This window comes from Martes martes (assembly GCF_963455335.1).
Source record: "Martes martes genome assembly, chromosome: 6".
In the NCBI taxonomy this organism is placed as follows: Eukaryota; Metazoa; Chordata; class Mammalia; order Carnivora; family Mustelidae; genus Martes; species Martes martes.
The window spans coordinates 25,152,709-25,175,091 of record NC_137893.1 but is presented as its reverse complement, the minus strand read 5'-3'; the positions used below and the strand labels follow the sequence as shown (position 1 = coordinate 25,175,091).

At 39.7% G+C, this 22,383-nt stretch overlaps 2 protein-coding genes across 2 annotated transcripts in view; one reads left to right on the top strand and one right to left on the bottom strand.

Annotated features, from left to right (window-relative positions):
- The window catches only part of RTN4IP1 (reticulon 4 interacting protein 1), a 44,020-nt gene extending 36,381 nt beyond the window's left edge, over positions 1-7,639 (bottom strand). Inside the window, exons 1-2 of the mRNA XM_080805347.1 lie at positions 6,926-7,639; positions 514-665 (exon numbers count right to left, since the gene is read on the bottom strand). Coding sequence (XP_080661473.1) covers positions 514-665; positions 6,926-7,199 — 426 coding nt within the window. The 5' untranslated portion in view covers positions 7,200-7,639. The remainder of the gene's footprint in view (positions 1-513; positions 666-6,925) is intronic.
- A 71-nt stretch (positions 7,640-7,710) lies between these two features.
- Positions 7,711-22,383, top strand: part of QRSL1 (glutaminyl-tRNA amidotransferase subunit QRSL1) — a 33,608-nt gene continuing 18,935 nt past the window's right edge. Inside the window, exons 1-4 of the mRNA XM_080805346.1 lie at positions 7,711-7,850; positions 15,951-16,110; positions 16,429-16,527; positions 17,754-17,850. Coding sequence (XP_080661472.1) covers positions 7,827-7,850; positions 15,951-16,110; positions 16,429-16,527; positions 17,754-17,850 — 380 coding nt within the window. The 5' untranslated portion in view covers positions 7,711-7,826. The remainder of the gene's footprint in view (positions 7,851-15,950; positions 16,111-16,428; positions 16,528-17,753; positions 17,851-22,383) is intronic.

The following is a 22,383-nucleotide window of genomic DNA, read 5'->3' as shown; positions in this document are numbered from 1 at the left end:
GAGCCCAGTCTCTGGGGCTTGAATCCTGGCTCCAGCACTTTCTATGCAGGACTCTTTACAGCTTGGCTTCCGCATCTTGTAAACTGTGCCTAACTGTACTTACTTCATAAGCTTTAAATGTGTTCTTTTATGACAAGCAACTAGAACAGTGTTAGCTATCATTATGAGCTCAACTTTAATTTCTTGGTATAAAAGTTCAAAGTGACAAGTGACAGGTGATTATACCAAACTTTAGCTATTTTAAAACTATCTAACCCATGAGGTAGAAATTGTCGTTTAAAGACTTCAAGAAAAAAAAAAAAAGTCCCAATCCTACATATTTTAAAGTATTGAAATTCTTAAACACTGGATTTTAAAAAGTTCAAGTATGGTCAAGCTCTTTTGGAATAGTTAGTGAAAAATGTAACAACAGAACAAAGAAAATGAAGGTTCTAGCCTTAAAAGGTCAAGGATACATTTACTTCCAAAAGCAACAAAATGAAATCTGCATATTTAGAAAAGGAGTTAACTCACCTCATCTCCTGGCTTGAAGTACCTCACATCGAGTCCACATTCCATCACCACACCTGAGACATCCCGACCCAGAGTCAGGGGAAATTCTTCTCCTTTGGTTTTAATATGTAAAGGATCACGTTTTATATTTAAAGCCGTAGCCCCATAACCACCTGTGAAATACAATTTATCGGTTTTCTCCAAAACAATGAAATTATTTAAAAACCACTAGAGAGTTACATGCCAGATTCTATCCTCAAGATGTAGATTATAAAATAATCAACCTCACAATTTTTTTTTATCATCACACTTGAACCCACAAAAACAAAGGATCGTTCTTTCCAAAGAAAATTACTTATAAAGTTATAACCATTCGTTCAACTAGAGCTACCACTGCTCAAAATGTTTTTGAAATTCCAATTTTGAAACTGCCTTCAGACCTTTTGGTATTTCCTTTTATAGTTTTAGTCTTTGAAAATGGTTTCTTTTATTCATTCATGAACTTTTAAACAACAAAATTGTTTGGTGCCAAGTCTAGTGGAAAAGATAAATGATAAAGCTGTTTGAAGTCAACAAATAGTATCAAATACTATACCCATGCCTAACATCAGTCAAGAACGATCCCCACATCCCCCAAAATGCTTCTAGAACATCTCTGAAATAAGTGCATTATATCAGTGAGTGGGGGAAAAACAAACATACCATTTGCTACCTCTATTCTGATATAAGTCAAGTTAACTGCTTTATTATACATATTTTTAAAAATATTTACATAAATATCAGCTAAGTAGACCTGAAGACATTCTAATCGTAACTTTTTTGTTTCAAATAAATTGGCCATCTACAATAACCCAAAGTAGTTTATTATAAAGCTTCAACATATAAAATGGCTTTTCTAGGACACAAAATTATCTGCCATAGCCTCTTCCACTTGACATTTCTCAGAGACCATTTCTGCTAGGTGAGACACTCCAAGATAAGCACTCTTTCCACCTTTCTCATGTCATGTACCACAATTTATGTTCCGAAATCACTAAACCACTCCGTGAGTTTTCCCTTCCCCCCCCAACCCACCCATAGAGGTAGCACTTTAGATCTTAAGGATGAAGAAAAACCAGCAAAGGAGATGGAGAAGGCCTGACCAGTGAAGAGGGGTCCCACAGCCCAAGGGAAGAGGGTCATGTCAAGAAGTCAAATGCTGGGGCACCTGGGTTGGTCTGTTAAGCCTCCAACTCTTGGTTTCTACTCCCATCCTATCTCAGGGTGGTGAGATGGAGCCCACCTTGGGCTCTGCACTCAGCAGGGAGTCTGTGTGAAATTCTCTCTCCCTCTCCCTCTGCCCCTACCCCCTACACCTACTCATGGGCTGTCTCTAAAAATAAATATATCTTAAAAAAAAAAAAAAAAGTCAAATGCTGACAGGTAGAACAGTTTTTCAGATGAAGTCAAAAGCTTCCGTATGTTTTTTAAAAAACCAAACCAAACGTCTGATCCAACAACACAGAGGTCTTTGGTGACCTTGTGAGCAGTTGCTGTGGCTTGGGGCGCTAGAAAGAGAACGGGAAAGGGAGAACTGGAGACCTGAGACCATTCAACTCTCTCAAGCCGTTTTTGCTATGACGGGGAGCACAGAAATGAAATAGGGACTGGAGGGGCACAGGTAAGATGGGGAAAGGATTTTTGAGTGTCTGCCCCCGACTCAAGAGGGGAGAAATAAGAGCAAGTCTGTGTGCTAATGAGAATGATCCAGGAGAAAGGAAAGAATGATGATACAGAAAAGAACTGAAACAGTGCTCCTGAGCTGATGAAATGGGATGGAATCAGGAACCCACATGGAGGGTTGGCCTTAGGTAGGAACAAGGAAGTTAATTCATATAGCAGGAGGGAAGGGGAGAGGATACAGGGGGAGAGGACAGGTGGGTGGATTGTTAGTTGTTTTTCAAATTAAAAAAAAAAAAATCAAGACACATGGTAGAGAGTGTTTGAAAAGTTGGGATAGTCCCAGAAAATCTAAGCTGATGGCCATCATGCCAGTATTACATATTTGCCATCTGGCTAGTTAGGCGTGCACCCCCCATTAGGGGGAAGAAAAACAACTTCACATGTAATACTCACGGAAGTCACGTTTCACTTTTCCTGTCTTACATTCCTTTTCCATAACTAAAACACAATTACACAATTACTTGCTGAAATTCCTACGTGGTGTGAGCAAAAAAGTGGGTATTTAGACATGGCAGAGTGGAGCTACAGAAAAGGCTTCGGTCCTTTCTGAGGCACAGAAGCTGCAGGACAAGTTTGCTCAAGTTTTCCCGGTTAATGGAGTAGCCCTGCCTTACTGGGACCAGCCAAACAAGCCCCAAATCCAGAAAGCAGCTGCTAGCGAGCAAGGACCTACTCGGGAACAGAAATAAATGAGGGCTCTTAGGAGCTTCATCCCATTGTTAGAGGTTGCCAGTTTTAACTGGCTCAGAGTTGGGATGATTTGGAAAATCCTAAAGTCATCAATTTCAGAGACTTTAATCCCATCTAAAGAAATCCAACATTGTCGGTAGGATGCTGTTGGCTATGTATTTTTTCCTCTTTTAAGATTATTCATTTATTTAGCCATTTACATGATTTATGATTTTATGCCCAATAATAGTGTCTATCTCCAGAAAAACAGCCTGGCTTCATAGGTCCTTGGCGTTCTTGTTAAGAGAAAGAACTGCCTCCTACAGTTTATAATCTTCTTTTTTTTTTTTTTTCCAAATCTTTTTATTTATTTATTTATTTGACACAGAGAAAAAGAGAGAGAGAGATCACAAGTAGGCAGAAAGGCAGGCAGAGAGAGAGAGGGGGAAGCAGGCTCCCCAGTGAGCAGAGAGCTCGATGCAGGGCTCAATCCCAGGACCCTGAGATCATGACCTGAGCCAAAGGCAGAGGCTTAACCCACTGAGCCACCCAGGTGCCCCAGTTTATAATCTTCTACTCAGTATTTTACCTCTGCAAGCTACCATTTCAGGTATCTTCTGCAACAACAATCACACACCCTCCAAAAAAAGGACCCATGAGCAGGAAATATGATAACTTACAAATAACAGTACTCGGTTAAGTTATAAAAAACAAAGATGTCTCAAGAATACCACATAAAAGTAAAACACATCACGATATTACATTGTTAAATAGCAGCCAAGAAAGTCGAGATCCAGGCATCCTACTGAAATTAAAATGTACACCAAACAAATTGTGCCTGTGCATTCAAAGAAATTAAAAGTTAACAGATCTCAAAGAAGACAAAATGTACAAATTACTCAAGGTGGAAACACCACTAATTTTAGTTTGCAATCTTAAGTTAGAATGAAAATTTTAAAAGGACGCAAAAATAAAGACTGAATGACAACTACATTGTGAAGCACTGAAACAGGTAGTGGTTGGTAGACCGTGGGATCCACCTCCAAAGGATTTACAGTCAAAGGAGATGAAAAAATATACTGATCATTGGGTATAAACCTACTGCTTAAAGACATAAGCTATAAAAACTAAATTATCCAAAAAAAAAACCTAAATTATCTTCATACCTAATGTAAGCGAATAAAGTAAAACACTATACCCAACTAGTAGTAGCACGTCTTACTTCAGAGTAAAGAAAAAGAACATAAATATGGATTTCATGGGACAATCAGAGTAAAGTCATTTCAATTCATCCTTAATAGGGATGTCCTCTCTCTCAAAAAATTAATCTCTTTTTTTAAAATGATATAAAAAGTCCACATTAATGAGGAGTTGTCTAGCTATAAGCCCTTTAAGAATCCAAGTCTTTCCTCAAACCTCTTCCCCAAAAAGCTGTGTGTAATAGGTATTCCTCACACTGTCTAGACTGGCACAATCCAACAGAAATATAATGCAAGCCACATATGTCATTTTAACTTTCCTAGTAGCCACTAAAGAAGAATAAAATTTATCTTAATATTTCATTTAATATATTCAAAATAATATCAGGTCAATGAGTAATCAATATAAATTAATTAGATCTTTTACATTCTTTTTTTTTTTAAACTAAGTGTTCGAAATCCAGTGTGTATTTTATACTAACATCTCAATTCAAACTAGCCACATTTCATTTGCTTGACACTCACCTGAGACTAGTGGCTACCATATTGGACAGCCCAGGTCTAGTCACAGTCACTAAGCTAAAAAGAGCAACATTAACAATTGAAGTCAAAAGATCTAAAGACCAAGGGGTGCCTGGCTGGCTCAGTTGGTAGAGCATGCAACCCTTGATCACCAGGGTCATGAGTTCAAGCCCTGTGTTGGGTGTAGAGATTATTTAAAAATAAAATCTTAAAAAACAAACAAAACAACCTAAAGACCGAGATACTGGACTTTATTTCCCTAACCCAGCAGTTCTCCTAGTTTTTACATCCCCAATATCTTTCTGAGGAGCCTAAGAGGTTTTTTCTGTTTAAGATTTTATTTACCTGAGAGAGAGCAAGAGTCAGAGCCAGAGACCACAGAGGGAGAGGAAGAAGCAGACTCCCCACTGAGCAGGGAGACCCATGCGGGGCCCGATCCCAGGACCCTGAGATCTGTCCTGAGCCGAAGGCAGTCACTTAAACAACTGAGCCACCCGGGTGCCCTGAGGTCCTTTCTTTTCAACAATCTGTACGAGGCTGGATTTTCTTCACTAACTTCAGATAATATATCGCAATAGATTGAATACAGAAGTTCATGAAAATCCACCTGTCTTATAAACCAGAAAGCAAAGAGATAGGCAAAAGTATAAAACAATGATACTCTTCTCACTAAACTTTTTTGCTTATTTTGGAAAATAGCTATTTTTCATAGTAAGCACTTTGAAGTAGATGCTATGCTCTACCAACTACTACCTGTTTCAATGCTTCACCTATGTAATTGTCTCTCATTTTTATGTCATTTTTAAAAAAGAGATTTATTTAGTTATTTGAGAGAGAGAGAGAGGACATGCACACTCAGGGAAAAGGGAGAGGAAGAGAGAGAATCCTTGAGCAGACTACGGGCTGAGCGCAGAACTCCACATGGGGCCCAGTCCCAGGACTCTGAGATCATGACCTGAGCCGAAATCAAGAGTTGGTTGCTTAACTGGCTGAGCCACCCAGGAGCCCCTTCATATCATTTTATAATTCTATCCTGATTTAGTTTTGTAATGTCAATACCAAAGGAGTTTACTGTATTTTTAAATGAGTAAAAATTTTAAAATTTGCTCTTCAAATTTCTAATAAGGCAAATATTGATAGGTGTAACTCACACAAACAAAAGCCCATTGTAATTATTAAGAGGTTAAAGAGATCTTATGATCAAAAAATGAGAATTGACATCCTAATCATCATATAACTCCTGGAAAATAGGAGGAAAATGAGAAAATGCCAGTCTCAACACTTCTCCATGAATTTCACAAAATTATTCATTCTATCATTAATTCTAATTTTATAATTGCTTTATATAAACCAAGAAATTTAATCACACATAGCTCACATACAGTAAATGTTAAAAGGCAATCGGATAAGAACTCTAAGTTACATGCAAGGCCTTCAAAACACAAACATATGGTTAAACTGCATATGGCAGCTTATTTTTTTTTATAACATGGAGTTTAACTAACGAATCACCCGAAGAGATTTTTAAAAATTTTTTCAGAAGATATTGGTGAGGAATATTTTTGTCATTATTTTCCCCAAAGTTAAATTCACAAATAGTAATCAATCTTTTCAGCACTATACTAATTACATGGTGTACATATTTTTAAGGAATATAGTGCTCTCCAAGCTTTGTCAATATTCCCCAGCAGAAATTAAGAGCCACCCAGGTGCCTCTTCATATCATTTTATAATTCTATCCTGATTTAGGGATGGTAACATTCCCATTTAAGATGACGCATACAGGAAAGCGCATTTTAACTGCCTAGGGCAAAAATGCAACAGCAGGAATGAGGAAAGTACTATTCCTTATCATATCTGGCATTTGTCCTGCTTTGCCCACTGCAGCAATAAATAAAGATGTGAGTAGTGGGAGAGCAATTATTATAAAAAATGCAAATTCTGAACTGATGTGAAAACATAATCGTTTACCTCCAAAACCTGCAATGGCCCTCAGAATACCACCAAGTTCCCAGGAGAACATAACAAAAAGTTAGCTGTGGAACCCAAATTAACTCAAATTCCGATTTATATTTTAAGGAAACATTTCAAAGGGTATACTTGCTTATATTTCGCAAAAGACTAGAGTATATCATGAACACTGCAATTTCAAAAACCTGAGGATTATCTGAGATACTGTCAAACATATAAACTATTCCTTTGTGTTAACCAAAGAAGTGCAGTCAGATAACAACTGATTTTTAAAAACTGATCCCTGATGAAACTCTGAATTAAAAAAGAAAAGAAAGAAAGGTAAGGAGAAATGTCTTTCGAAAACTTACTTCTCATATTAACATCTATAGGATTCACACTGGCAGCGTGAACTTTGATAATAACTTCATTTGGATAGTGTATAACCGGTATCATCATGTTCTGAGTAAATCGAAGCACTTCATTCTTCCCGTATTTATCTATCACCCAGGCGGGCATGACAGTGCTCCTTGGAGAGGTAGTACTAATCTTTCTAACTGAAGGCTTTTGTACCGCGTGGCTTCTCCAGAAGCAAACCGCGTTAAATGCATTTCTTCTAAGTACACAGGTTTTCAGAAATTCCATCGCAAACACCGGTTGAATTGCGTGCCCTAATTAAAATGCATTTAAATGGGATAGGACTCTAACCCCTGAATTAGGTCAAATTCTGCCAAACACACTGGTCGAATTCAAAGTTGAGAATTCAAAAATGAAGTCAGCCTAACTAATGGAGCAAATGAAGGAAGAAGAATATAGACTTATTCTGCTATTCCCATCCGAAAAGCCCCAATTAACGTTCCGGTCAATATTCTGCCCATTCTCCTCTTTCCTTACACCCTCTCCCCTTTGAAAAGCAAAAACAAAACCCCTAGAATCCAGCCCTGTCCAGGAAGCCCCCGGCAGAATAAGCGAACTCCGCTCGCGAACCAGACGCCACAGAAAATCAGAACCTCCTCGACTCCCTCCGAGACCCTAGCCGGAGTCTCCTTACGACCCGCTCTCCTTCGCTCCAAGAGTTGCTTTGCGGCGCCAACCAATCGCGAGCGAAGATCATTTCCCCCGAGCAGCAATTCGACCAATCTAAGTACTTGGTGTTGAAAGGTGCAGTGACGATTAAACATGGCTGCGCCCATGTAATACCCGGCGCGGGTGTTGACCTCTTACTACAATTTGTCACCTGGGCCTTGTGGCGGCAGGCTGGGCACGAGGACCATGCTGGGCCGGACCCTCCGAGAAGTGAGTGGAACTGGCTGCTGAGAGCCCAGGGAGGTCAGAAAGATTCTCGGAGTCCGTGGACAAGGAGACCCGGGGTCTGACCCGCATCTTGGTCAGCCTCGCCGTCTTCTTTCCTGGAACTGGGTGGGGGCTTCAGATCTTTGGGGCATTCAGCTGTACTCCCTCTGCCCATTCTGGAGTTAGGACCTCAGCAAGGGAGCCTTACGCAGAGCGGTGGAAGTGTACACAAGCTTCTATCAGTTAGACGTTTGCTAAGGCTGCGGTCAGACCCTTGATGGATGGCCCCTCAGACTGGGCTCCGCCAGTCCACTTCAGTCTCCTTCTGTCCCCTGCATTCATCTGATGCAGTTCTCGCTAAGAAACTCAGCAAATCTGTACTTTGCAAAATACAGACGAGTAATTTTTAGTTTCTCCTGCCTTGATATATTCTCTAAACTTCAACTATACCAAAGATACCAAAGATTCCCTCACCCGTGTCTTCATAGCCTAGATATAATTTTTAAACTCTAGGCTAATATTTGTAAATGCCCTCTGGACATCTCTTCTAAATGCCCCATAACCACCTCCTCGGAATTTAACCAAAGTTGACTTCAGCATTGTAACAGGACCACTTTCTTATCTCTCAGTTTCCATCTTAACAAACAAAAACCTGATTTCTGAATTCTTAATATTCTCTATTTAGTAGCACAACCCTTATCCCAGTTGACCTTACATTCTTTCTCATCTGTCATATCCAGTAAATCACCAAACCCTATTAATTCTGTTTTGAATTTATGTCTGTAAATTTTCTTAACTTACTCTGCTGTTAAGGCTTCAGTTCTTGTCTCCTTGCTTTCTGGCCCATATCTCTCCATCCGGAGAACTGTCTGCAGGCCCGCTGTTAAAAGAATCACGTCTGGCTCTTGTTAAAACCACAGCTGTATCCCACTTTGGCAGCTCTGTGATTTGAGGACTGGAGTATATGGTTAACCACAGTTCCAGGCAATTCTGCTAAGTAGAGGTTGAGGACCTACCCTGCCTTCCATCTTCCTATCTTACCTTTACCTGGGAAATCTTCAACACCCTAACCCCCTTTTGGTATCCTTTTAGAAAGCTATAAATTATCATAATTTAAAATTGACAGGCATTTAATAATAAATAGTCCTTCCCCCAATACATTAGTATTTTACCATCATAATATGGCTTCTGGCTCTGCTACATATTTATGTACAGTAAATTCCTCTACTAAAGAATCCAATTTGTTCTTTAAAAAAATTGTTTTAAAATGAAATGCAACCTATAAAAATACAGTATGTCCTTATTCTGCCTTTCCCCCCTTCAGCACTCCCTCTTTTGTGCCACCCCTTTCTGATGTTGTTGAGTGAGCTCCTGTGAGAAACAACTTTTGCCTCCAGGGGGAAAAAAAACAGGAGAGCTGACCTAAGGTACATAAGAGCTTGCATGAGCAGGATTACTTTCACTAAATAACTCCTTTAACAAATATATGTTGATGCCTACTGTACACAAAACATTATTTGGTAGACATTTTCCCAGCCCAAAAAATATCTTCTCTCCTCTCTGTATTTTTTCCCCCACATCATTGTACTGGGCAACAGTACAATGTCATTGTACTGTTGCCCATATTCTACCAATTAGAGGTTAATTAATTTAGTACACGTTTTCTTTTAAATATATAAAGATGCCTTGGGGGGTCAGTTTATTCCCGTTGCTGTGAATTACAGTAGTTTAATAAAAATCTATCTCCATCACACTCTAGTTGATATAATCAATTTGAAGAAAGGGAGAATTTGCTGGGGAGAAACTGTAGAGTTTTGAGGCAATGTTGGGGACCTACATGAGGCCTAGAGTAGCAGAGGAGGCTGGGAAGGAAGCACTAAAAGGAGGTAACATGCCAAATAGGAGGTAAAAGTCCTAGTTCTTGAGTTTTATGCAGGTACATTCAGGAAAGAGGAGGAGTCTCACTTTCACCTTTCTCTTTTATGGCATGATCCCAGTGTTCCCAGGAGCCAGACACCAGGCTAATATTAATCCTTAAGTTATTAATATATATTCAATAGGCTTGGTGGGGGTCTACCTAAGAACACTTAATTATTATTCTATGGGAAAACAGATTCCAAATTTTAAACAACTCAGTTATTCATTCATTCAACTAACATTTAGTGAGCACCTCTGTGTTCCAGACACAGAATGAACATGAAGACAAACAGAAGTTCCTGTCCTCATGAAGCCTGCATTTTTGTGGGGAAACAGGCATTAAAGAAGTTTTGTTGTTGTTTTTTTAAGTAAATAATATAATCACAGGTAGTATAAGTACTATGAAGATTGATTAAGCAGGCCACAGTGTGAGAACTAGAGGGGGGGAGCCAGGTGTCTCGGAGTGGTCAGGAAAGGTTTTTCTGACAGTATGTTTAAGTGACCTAAAGGATATAAAGGGGAAAGCCTGGGAGAATAGTATTCCAGGCAGAGGGAACAGTAAGTGCAAAGAGTCTGAAGCAAGAGCAAGCGTGACATATTCAGGAGTTGCAAGAAGGCCAGCATGCCTGGAGAAAGGAGAATGAAGAGAATAGTGGAAGATGAGTTTAGAAAGATAAACCGGAGCCAGATCATGGAAAACTTTAGACCGTGCTGAGGAGTGTGGATTTATTCTAAGTGTAATGGGAAGCCTCTGGAAAGTTGTGAGTATGTGGATATGATCTGATTTAAAATTTAAAAAGTTCCGGGGCGCCTGGGTGGCTCAGTGGGTTAAAGCCTCTGCCTTCAGCTCAGGTCATGATCCCAGGGTCCTGGGATCGAGCCTCGCATCGGGCTCTCTGCTCAGCGGGGAGCCTGCTTCCCCTCCTCTCTCTCTGCCTGCCTCTCTGCCTACTTGTGATCTCTGTCTGTCAAATAAATAAATAAAAATCTTAAAAAAACAAAAACAAAAAAATAAAATAAAATTTAAAAAGTTCCTCAGGTTATTCCTAAAGATGTGGTCTATAGGAAAGCAAGTGAGGAAGCAGGAAGATCAGTTAGGAGGCAAGAGATTATGGCAGCAGAGATGGGGTGGCCCTAGAGGTGATGTGAAATGGGATTGTTTTTTAAGTTAGGGCTTGCTGATGAGGGAAAAGAAGAATGAAGGAGGATGGTTAGATTTTTGGCCTGGGCAGTTGGAAAAATGGTAACATCAAGATGGGGAAGAGGTTTTTGTCCCCCCACTTTTTTCTTTTAATTAAGGTATAATTGACATAGAACATTAGTTGCAGCTGTACAACATAATGATTTGGTATTTGTGTACACTGCAAAATGATCACAATAAGTCTAGCTTTTCCCTGTCACCATATAAAGTTTACATAATGTACGGGACAGTATTATTGTCTCTGGTCACCATATTGTACATTATATCCCCATGACATTTCTCTTATGACTGGAAGTCTGTGCCTCTTGTACCTTCTCCCATTTTGTGCATCCATCATTCTGTTCTCAGCATCTGAGTTTTGTTTTTTTAGATTCCACATATAAGTGAAATCATACGGTATTTGTCTTTTTCTGACTTGTTCCACTTAGCATTATACTCTCAAGATCCATCCATGTTGTCACAAATGGCAAGATTTCATTCTTTTTTATGGCTGATATTCCACTGTATATATACCACATCTCCCTTAGCTATTCCGTCCATCAATGAACATAAGAGGGCATGTATCTTTTCGAATTAGTGTTTGCATTTCTTCAACTAAAAACACAGAATTGGAACTACTGGATCATGTGATAGTTCTATTTTTAGTTTTTTGAGGACCCCCATACAGGAGAGGCTCTTAGGAAGCATATTTGGAAAGAGAAGAGTTAATCAAGACTTCTGTTCTGGGCATGTTAATTTGGAGACGCCTACTAGCTATCCAAGCGAAGATGTCAGTTAAGCAGGTGGATATCAAGGAATTTGGAGATCAGAAAAGCAGTGAGATATGAGGATATAAATTGGCCAGAGTATAGACTATAATAAAAGTATGTGGCCAGATAAGAACAGCCAGGGAGTTGAGTACAAAAACAGAAGAAGGCCTAAAACTTTCCAACATTTAGAGGTCAGCAAGAGGAAGCAGAGCCAGCAAAAGAGAGGTGAAGGAATGGTCAATAAGGCAAGAGGGAAACCAGGTCTTGGTGTCGTGGAACACAAGTGAAAAGCCTCCAGAGGAGAGTGTTCTCTTAAGTTGAATGCTGCTGAGAAGTACTTGTAAGACAAGGACTGAGCAGTGACTGCTGGATTTAGGAATCTGAGGTTGCTAGTCATCCTGATGCAATTTCTTGAAACACTGGAGACAAAAGCGTGAATGGAGTGTGTTCATGGGTACCTGTCAGCTGGACACTCAGGCCTCAAGGGCTCTCCTAGACCTTCAGCATTTATCAAGACAATTCTTTTTAAAAGATGGTTCTTTAAAAAAAAAAAAAAAAAGGGTGAGGGAAAAGTTTGCCTGAAATGAGGTCAAGAACTGAGAGGCCAGGTGTCAGTGTACATTACGTGAAGTCTGAAACCAGCCAGAGTAACAACTTGTGATGCTCTCTGTAAAGTTAATAGTTTGGAAACAAGAACAGGCCTTCGTTGAATCTTAGCAATTTGGCTACTTTCTAGCTTTGTGACCTCAAGCAGGAACTTTAGTTTTTTATCTATAAAAAGAAAATAATAATACCAACCCCTCATAGTGGATATAAAGATTAAATGAAATATAAAGCATCGGTGGGGGGGGGGATGGTTGAAATAGATGATGGGGATTAAGGAAGGCACTTGCTCTGATGAGCACCGGGTGTTGTATGGAATTGTTCAGTCACTATATTGTATACTTGAAGCTAACAGAACACAATGCTAAATATACTGTAATTAAAACCGGGTGTTGTATGGAATTGTTCAGTCACTATATTGTATACTTGAAGCTAACAGAACACAATGCTAAATATACTGTAATTAAAATAAAATCTTAAAAATCTTTAAAAAAAAAAAAAAGAAATATATGGGGCGCCTGGGTGGCTCAGTGGGTTAAAGTCTCTGCCTTCGGTTCAGGGCATGATCCCAGGGTCCTGGAATTGAGCCCCGCATAGAGCTCTCTGCTCATGCTTCCCCTCCACCCACTCTGCCTGCCTCTCTGTCTACTTGTGATCTCTGTCTGTCAAATAAATAAATAAAATCTTAAAAAAAAAAAAATAAAGCACCTAGGATAATCTAGGATAATAACTAAGTGCCATTATTGACATTAATTTTGTTATAGGGACAAATGGACTAAATTATATGTATTAAACAGTTATCTCTTCCCCTAGTTTCTAAGAAGAGTGGCTCCTGAGGAAGATTTCTTAATTTTTCTAAGAAGCTGTATTATTTTTCTCTTGGTGCCTAACAAATTAATATAAACTTTTTGGCTTAAGATCATCCCATTCTCATCTTACAGTTTTGTGGGTCAGGAGTCCAGAAATGGCATAGCTGAGTTCTCCGCTCACAAGGCTGAAATCAAGGGGTCAGCCAAGGCTGTGGTTTCATCTGAAGCTCAGGGTCGCCTTTCAGCCTCATCAGTTGCTGGCAGACTCTTTCTTTGCAGTTGTAGGACTGAGGTCCCCATTTTTTTCTTGACTGTGTGGGTGGTGGAGCAAATGAGCTGAATGGACAGGAGGTGTGGGGTAACTCAAATGGAGGTTTTGGAGGTTACAGAGATACTGTTTATGACGCAGTCTGAGCTGAGTTGGTAACTTGGGCAAGGTGAAGGAAAAGTTTGCCCGAAATGACGTCAAGAACTGAGAGGCCAGGGGTCAGTGTACATTACTTGAAGTCTGAAATCAACCAGAATAACAGCAGGAGCCACTGTAAAGATCAAAGAGAGCTAAGTGGGAAAATCTTCAATGAATGAAAAGGAGTCCTTGGGAGACGGTGGATTCACACCCTGGGGAGAGTGATCCAAGCTCCTCCAAGGCCTGTCCTTCAGCTGAGCTGGCGTTTTTTGAATGAAGGGGGAAGAGGAAGGCATTGAGGAATGAGGAGGATGCACATGCTCCCTTCCCCCACAGGACTCTGCTCCATGGTGGGTGGAAGCTAAAACAGTCATCGCTGGAGAAAGCTGCAGGAGAAGCAGGGCTCTCAAGGAAAAGCCTACTTTCCATTAGAGAAAAGAAATCAGGGAGAGCGAACCTGGTTTAACAAAAACTTTTAGAGTTGATTTCATCTTATATTCAGCTCTGCCACCTTCAGTTTTGCCCCAGGGAAGCTGCACTGTTCTATTTCACACTCCTTATGCTCAGGCCATTCTAGCTAGTTAGCGTCTTTGTTTTCATTTCTCTGCTCCAATTCTCTTACTGACTTTCTCAAATCTGGATTTCCTAAGAATGGTCCTAATGACGATCAACACCATTTAAAATGAGTGCTCCCGGACAATCTCATTTCTTGCCCTTGTAAACCACAACCGTTAATTCCTTTCCCTTGTATTCTTATACCAGCTGGCAAGTCAGAAAGCAGCCTGAGGATAGTAGATATTAGGAAACTTCAGGAGAGGCAAAGAAAGAAAGAGAGGCATAATTTTCTTCATTACTGCAGTTTGGCTGTGGCATCAGCCAGCATCACCCAGCTGCCCCGCCCCTTCCTGGGTCCCTCCCCCAGCCGACCCTCAGCCATGCTTTCCTTCTCTTGCGCATCAGCCTTAAGGGACCTCTCCGTTCCTGTTCCCGCTGATTTGCTCCTCTAAAACCCTCAGCCCTAAGAATACCGCTGCTTTGATGATTTATTCAACAGCCAAGCGCAGATGATTGGCAGATTTTCCCCTCAAATGCAGGCTCCTGTTGCTTGGTGGATGTAGGTCACCTGGAGATGCGGTCAGCTCAGAGGAGATGCAGTCAGCTCAGAGGAGGAACTGAGCTTGTTCTGGCACAGAGAGGTGGTGAAAGGGCGCGTGTTATGACGTTCCCTCTACCCTTTGCTACTGTGTGGCTTCAGACAGATCACTAACCTCTCTGAGCTCCAGTTTCTGCATCTGTAAAGTGAGGGTTCATAAGATGACAACTTACGTGGTTGTGTTAAGGTTAAGTGAGGCAGTAACGCATGTAAGTAAAGCAACGGTATCTGGCTCTTGGTAAATACTCAGGAAATTGTACTCCACCCATCCACCTTCTCCCTGAGCCCTCATCCAACTCTGTTTGGATAATCTGCAAAGCTTTGGTGTCGTCTTTGACTTATTATTCATTGCTTTTATCTAATTAGTAAGCACTTACTATTACTTCCTCCAGGAAGTATTAAATAGTCATCACTTCAAGGTTCGCTTACTATAAACATATAGATTCTGGCCACTTGTGGTGCAGTTGATCCTAACACTTTCTTTACCAGCCTTTCTAACACATCTAATACAGGATGGCGGAGAAGTTTGGTTTTAGTGTGCTTTTGAACCCATATTTTATAAGCATTTTTCTCAATCTGTAGTGGCTCTTACTCGAATTCTGCGGTAAAATATAAAGATCTCACTTGGAGCCATAAGGTCCTGCAGGGCCTTGTCCGGTCTGTTGCTCTCACTCTGTACTGCCTATGTTCCAGCCAAGCCACCCTCTGCACAATCTACCCCCATTCGTGTCCCACCTGCGCCAAGCCTCTGCTCCTACTAGAGGCCATGGCACCTGAACCCCTGCCCTTGGGGATGCAAACCTGACTTAAAAACAGTGCATTCCTGGGGTGCCTGGGTGGCTCAGTCATTAAGCATCTGCCTTCAGCTCAGGTCATGATACCAGGTTCCTGGGATCGAGCCCCACCTTGGGCTCCCTGCTCAGCGGGAAGCCTGCTTCTCTCTCTCCCGCTCCCCCTGCTTGTGTTCCCTCTCTCCCTGTGTCTCTCTCTGTCAAATAAATAAATAAATCTTAAAAAAAAAAAAAAAAACACACCCCAGCACATTCCTCCACTCGGGCGAGGACTGCTGTGCCCCACCTCCCCACTCAAGCTGATGGGTGCGTTACCCTCGCTCACCACGCTCCCAAGGTATAGAGAGCTCTCTTGGTTTTGAATCCAAGCTTCACTTCAATGTTTTACACTTCACCACTCTACCTGCCCACTCAGTGTAATACTTGAAACTTCTGCAGCCTCAGTAAAAGGTTTTTGAATTGTATATATTACAGGTTTCTGCAGCACTGAAACAAGGCCAAATTACTCCAACAGAGCTCTGTCAAAAATGTCTCTCTCTTATCAAGAAGACCAAGTTTCTAAATGCTTACATTACTGTATCAGAAGAGGTAGCCTTAAAGCAAGCTGAAGAATCAGAGAAAAGATACAAGAAAGGTAAATTACTGTGAATTATACCTAACTAGGATATCCCTAGAGAAAGAATTTAATTGGATATAGCAGTCTCCATTTGGCATGTAAGGTTTTTTTTTAACATAAAACAGAACCTTATATCAAGAACTTGCTATGAGGTACAATAAAAATAAGGCTAATGGGTATATGATGTTTTCTGATGCCCAAATGTAATAATTTCTAACATCAACTTGATTTATGAAGAAGTACCTTCGCCAAAAACTAATAGTTACTGCAATAACTAGTATTAATGTGTCTTTATATTCTGGATATAACTCCTACTCTTTTGGTTTTTTAACGCAGGTCACTCACTTGGGGATTTAGATGGAATTCCCATTGCAGTAAAAGACAACTTTAGCACGTCCGGCATTGAGACAACTTGTGCCTCAAACATGCTGAAAGGTAAAGTTTAATCGTCCAGAGCATTAATAGTTTTATGAAAATATTTTTTCAGTTTAAATTAAAGATAAGATACTAAAGCACCAGGGTAGTCTCAGGCTAATTATATCTGCAAAAGAAGTACTTAGGCTGGAATATTTTCACTATCGGCTCTTTCGGAATGCAGAATTACTCCTTAGAGGTAAGCCAACTTAATGGATGTATCCTATTAGGATGTTTTAGAAATCCTACGTAGGAAGATTTACTAACTGACCACCACACACACACTCAGTGCCCTCTGACTCCCACTCATGGATACCACAGGACTAGGGAGGGAGTGGCTGTCATCACCCCTCTCTTGAGGGTGGTGTGAGGGTTCGCTACTATTGTCTAGTTTTCTTTTGTTTCCCAACTCCTCCATCTCTTCTATCACTATATATATCTGAGTATATAGTGATGCTTAGTTTTATTCTTTACAGTTTAGTGGGTCCGAAGGAAACCAGTTTCTCAAGATTCCTGGATCCTAGAAGGAAAAAGACATGGCAAAATCTTACTTAGAGTGCTACACACTGAAAGGAAGTCTGTGAGGAGTATGCCCCATGATAGGTGGATTGTTGTTAATTGTCTTGGAGTACACACTAGATGAAATTTCAGTTGAAAATAAAGATCTGTTTCTGACTGGAAATAGATAAAAAATTACTATGGGATATAGCATTTCAAGTACAATGAGCAAAATAATGATGTGCAATTAGTTTCAAATGAATTGGCTACATCTCTAGCATTCAGTATTGTGTAGTAGTAACTGTTAAAGTCAGTGTTTTTAGATGATAAAAATAATGAATATAGGGGCACCTGGGTGGCTCAGTGCGTTAAAGCCTCTGCCTTTGCCTCAGGTCATGATCTCAGGGTCCTAGGATTGAGTCCCACATTGGGCTCTCTGCTCAGCAGGAGGCCTGCTTTCCTTCCTCTCTCTCTGTCTGCCTCTCTGCCTGCTTGTGATCTCTGTCTGTCAAATAAATAAATAAAATCTTTTTAAAAAATAATAAAAATAACAACTGCCTTTGGAAAACATAGCAATTAGCAGTAGGAAAATTAAAATTAACTAGCTTTCGGAAGAAAGTCCTATCTACTACTCAAATTAGGAATAATGAATACATGTCATATGACCAGCTTAGTTGTAGTTTAAAATCTTGTTTCTTGCATGTTCACTGTTTTCTCTCCTACGATAAAAATAACTGAATTTTTTTCAGGTTACGTACCACCTTATAATGCTACAGTTGTTCAGAAGTTGTTGGATCAGGGAGCTGTCCTGATGGGGAAAACAAATTTAGATGAGTTCGCAATGGGGTAAATAAAATTGAAATTTTCTTCTCTTATATTTCTTTCTTTCATCTCTGTCTTTAATTTAATTAAACATAGGTAACCCAAAAGCCCTGAGGTGATTTCTTGAGGACCTTAATGCCAGTTTCTCAGTCCCTCTATGAGATTATGTTTTATTGTTTAATAGGTATACAGTCAGACCTCATTTTGGTTTTAGTTTGCATTGTCCTGATGACTAATGGTGTTAAACATCATGTGTTTATTTTGCTACCCATGTATCTTCTTTGATGAAGTATTTATCCAAATCTTTTACCCTTTTTTTTAAAAATTGGGTTGTTTTTCTTACTGAGTTTTAAGAGTTCTTTTACATATTCTGGATTCAAGTCATTGTCAGATAGTTAATTTGCAAATAATTTCTCCAAGTCTCTGGCTTGTCTTTTCGTTCTCTGAACATTCCTTTCAAAGAGTGAAAGTTCTTAATTTTGATGAAGTCCACTTCATCTTTTTTTTTCTTTTATGATCAATGCTTTTTGTATGTTAACTAAGAAATTTTTACTGACCCACAGTCACAAAAGATTTTTCTCCTATAAGTTGTATAGTTCTTACCTTTAGACTCATAATCCATTTGAGTTAGTTTTCTTGTATGTGGTGTGAATAAAGCCAAGGTTCGTTTATTTGCACGTGTCCAATAGTTCTGGCACTATTTGTAAAAAAGAAAAAGAAAGAAAAGGAAAAAAGGATTATCCTTTCCTCATTAAATTACCTTGGTTCCTTTATCAAAAATCGGTTGGAATATATATATATACATCTCTTTCTGGATTCTGTCCTGTTGATCTGTGTATTTCTGTTTAATATGATGCTATCTTGATTCCCATAGCTTTATTTTTTAAAAGATTTTGTTTATTTATTTGAGAGAACAAGAGAGAGTAAGAGAGCATGAGTGGGCAGGGTGAGACGGGGAGGGAGGAGCAGAGGAAGAGTGAAAAGCAGGCTCCCCACTGAAGAGGGAGCCTGACATGCTTGGGATCATGACCTGAGCCAAAGGCAGACACTTAACTGAGCCTTCCAGGTGCCCCAATTCCTACAGCTTTTTAGCAATAAGCTTTGAAGTTAGATAGTGAGAGCCATTAACGTTGTTTTTCTTTTTCAAAATTATTTTACATATGCTAGGTCCTTTGCATTTCCATAGAAGTTTTAGAATCAGCTTGCTGATTTCTACAAAGAAGCTTAATGAGATTTTGATTATGATTGTGTTGAATTTATAGATCGATCAAGTTGGGGAGATTTGACATCTTAATATATATCTTCTGATCCATGAACACCTTGTATCTGTCCATTTATTTAGATTTTAATTTTTCTCAGCAGTATTTTTATGATTTTCTGCATATAAACCTTCTATGTAATTTGATTTATTCCTAAGCATTTCAATATATATTTTTTTAGATTTTATTTATTTATTTGAGAGAGAGAGAGCGTGTGCACAAGTGGGGGGAGGTTTCAAAGGGAGAGGGAGAAGCAGACTTCCTGCTGATTGGGGAGTTCCACGATGCAGGGGTGTATCCCAGGACCCTGAGATCATGAGCTGAGCCCAAGGCAGATGCTTAACAGACCGAGCCACCCAGGCACAGCCCCCCTAACAAGTATTTCAAATTTTTAATGCTGGGCGCCTGGGTGGCTCAGTGGGTTAAGCCTCTGCTTTCAGCTCAGGTCATGATCTCAGGGTCCTGGGATCAAGCCCCGCATCCAGCTCTCTGCTCAGCAGGGAGCCTGCTTCCGGCCCCCCACCTCGCCTCTCTCCACCTGCCTCTCTGCCTACTTGTGACCTCTCGCTGTCAAATAAATAAATAAAATCTTTTTTAAAAAAGTAGTTTTTAACGCTATATAACATGGTTATCTTTTCAATGTCTAATCGTTTGTTAGTATATAGAAATATAATTGATTTTTCTATATTGACCTTGTATCCCATGCCCTTGCTAAGCCCTCTTACTGGTTCTAGTTGATCTTTGCAGATTCTTTGGTATATTGTATGTAGATGATCATGTAGTCTACAAATAGAGACAATTTTATTTCTTCCATTTCTCTTTCTTATTGTGTTGGTTAGGACTTTAGTACAACACGGAGTAGAAGTAATAAGAGCAGATATCCTTGCCTTGTTCCTGATTTGGGGGAGAAAGCTTTCAGTGTGTCACCAAAGCGCTTTCTATTCTCCCTTTTATAACTCTTGTCCTATTTGTAATGTTTGCTTGGTCTATGCTCCCTGTTCCATAGAAGCAGAGTCTTCGACTCTCTGATTTGCAGTGGTATCTCTTGGCACTCAGTAATATATGTTGAATGAATTATCCATGGGAGTAAACTCGAACATAGATTATTAGGACATTGCCTTGAACAGCTGATCAAAATGAACATAATCAGTGAATGTAAGTGGACATCGTGTAACACTAGATGTGATTCCCTGAGGACACACCATAATCTATGCAGTATTCCAGCTGAGAATGTTAAACCTTAGACTAATAACCAGAAAACAAAAGGTAAGTCTGAAATGAGAAACATTCTATTGAAATATGAATATCAGGGATGTCTGGGTGGTTCGGTCAGTTAAGCGCCTGCCTTTGGCTCAGGTCATGATCCCAGGGTTCTGGGATCAAGCCCCACGTCTGGCTCTCTGCTCAGTGGGAGCCTGCTTCTCCCTCCCCCCTGCTTGTACTCTGTCTCTCTGTCAAATAAATGAAATATTAAAAAAAAAAACCTTTAAAAAATAGAATATGAGTATCATAAAAAAATAAAGGAAGGCCACGAAAATATTCCCAGATTAAAAGAGGCCAAGGAAAGTAAAACCTAAAACTTACAGAAGAAAATGTAGGAGAAAATCTTTGTGACATGGAGTTACACAAAGGTTTCTTAGATGAGATGCGTGAAGTACAAGCCGTAAAAAAAAAAAAACTGATAGATTGGACTTCACTAAAATTAAGAACTTCTTTACTTTGAAATACACTACTAAAAAATGAAAAAACAAGCCACAGCCTGAGAGAAAATCTTTACAAAACCTCTATCTATGAAAGAACTGGCATCCAGTATACATAGAACCTCACCCAACTCAAAAATAACAGCCCAATTAAAAAAAAGAAAATGGGTAAAATATGTAAGCAGACATTTCATCAAAGAAGATACATAGTTAGCAATAAACACGTGGAAAAAAAGCTTACATGGTTAGTCACTGAGGAAATGCAAATTACAACCACAAGGAGATACATACACCTGTTAGAATGGCTTAAAGATGACAATATCAAGGGCTGGCAAGGATGCAGAGCAATTAGGTTTCTCACACAATGTCGGCAGGAAATGCAAAATGGTATAGCCATTTTGGAAAATCATTTGTAAGTTTCTTACATAGGTAAACATTATATGATCCAACATTCTTAGTCCTACATATTTGCTCAAGAGAGGAGGACTTATATTTACACAAAAGCAATGGCTAGGGTCTTTCAGTACAGTATTTATTGTGGCTTTATTCATAACTGCCAAAAACTGGAAATAACTCAATGTCTGTTGACTGGTGAATGATTTAAAAAGTACATAAAGAGGGCGCCTGGGTGGCTCAGTTAGTTGAGCAACTGCCTTCGGCTCAGGTCATGATCCTGGAGTCCCGGGATCAAGTCCCATTTCGGGCTCCCAGCTCCATGGGGAGTCTGCTTCTCCCTCTGACCTTCTCCCCTTTCATGCTCTCTCTCTCTCTCTCAAATAAGTAAATAAACATCTTTAAAAAAAATTTTTAAAAAAGGACAAAAAGAGGCTAAAGAAACGATAATAACCAAATGCAATACCAGACTCGAGACTCCATCCTGTACTGGGAGGGGGTAAAATGCTGTAAAGGACATTACTGGATCGGCTGACCAAACTGGGGTACGTACCATGGGTTAGGTAAAAATATTGTATGGATGTTAATTCTACTGAGACTGATAACTGTACTGCAACTGCACAAGGGAAGACCTTAGTGTTAGGAAATGCACTTGAATACATACGAAAATATTTAAGGGTAAAGGGCTATGATATACCTAATTTACCCTTATGTGGTTCGAAAACAAAAAGGATTTGTATATGTTACAAAAGTACACAGATGGCAAAGCAAATTGGGTGATTTGTTAATAATGGGTGAATCTGGGTAAAGGGTATAAAGTTCTTTTCATAGTATTTTGATTTTTGCAATTTACATGTAAGATTGAAATTATTTCAGAACTTTTAAAATAAGTTATTAGTCGACTTACGCTTGTCTTAAAATGTCTGTATAAAAGCGGGAATCCTTCAGAGGATTTCTTGTTAGCCCTTTGAATATCTATGACCCTGTACAACTGGAAGACCGTGATTTACAAGGGAAATCATCATAAGCTGAATTGGATGATCAACTGGGTAAAATCCTCTTTTCTTAACAGACTAGTATTCTCTGCTTTTCTCGCACATGCTCTTACTTCCCATCCTCCACCTCCTCAACCATCTAATTATTGAAGGCTGCATCTAAGCAGGATTCTTGCCTTTTCCAGTTCAAGTTCCAGTGGATTATACAGT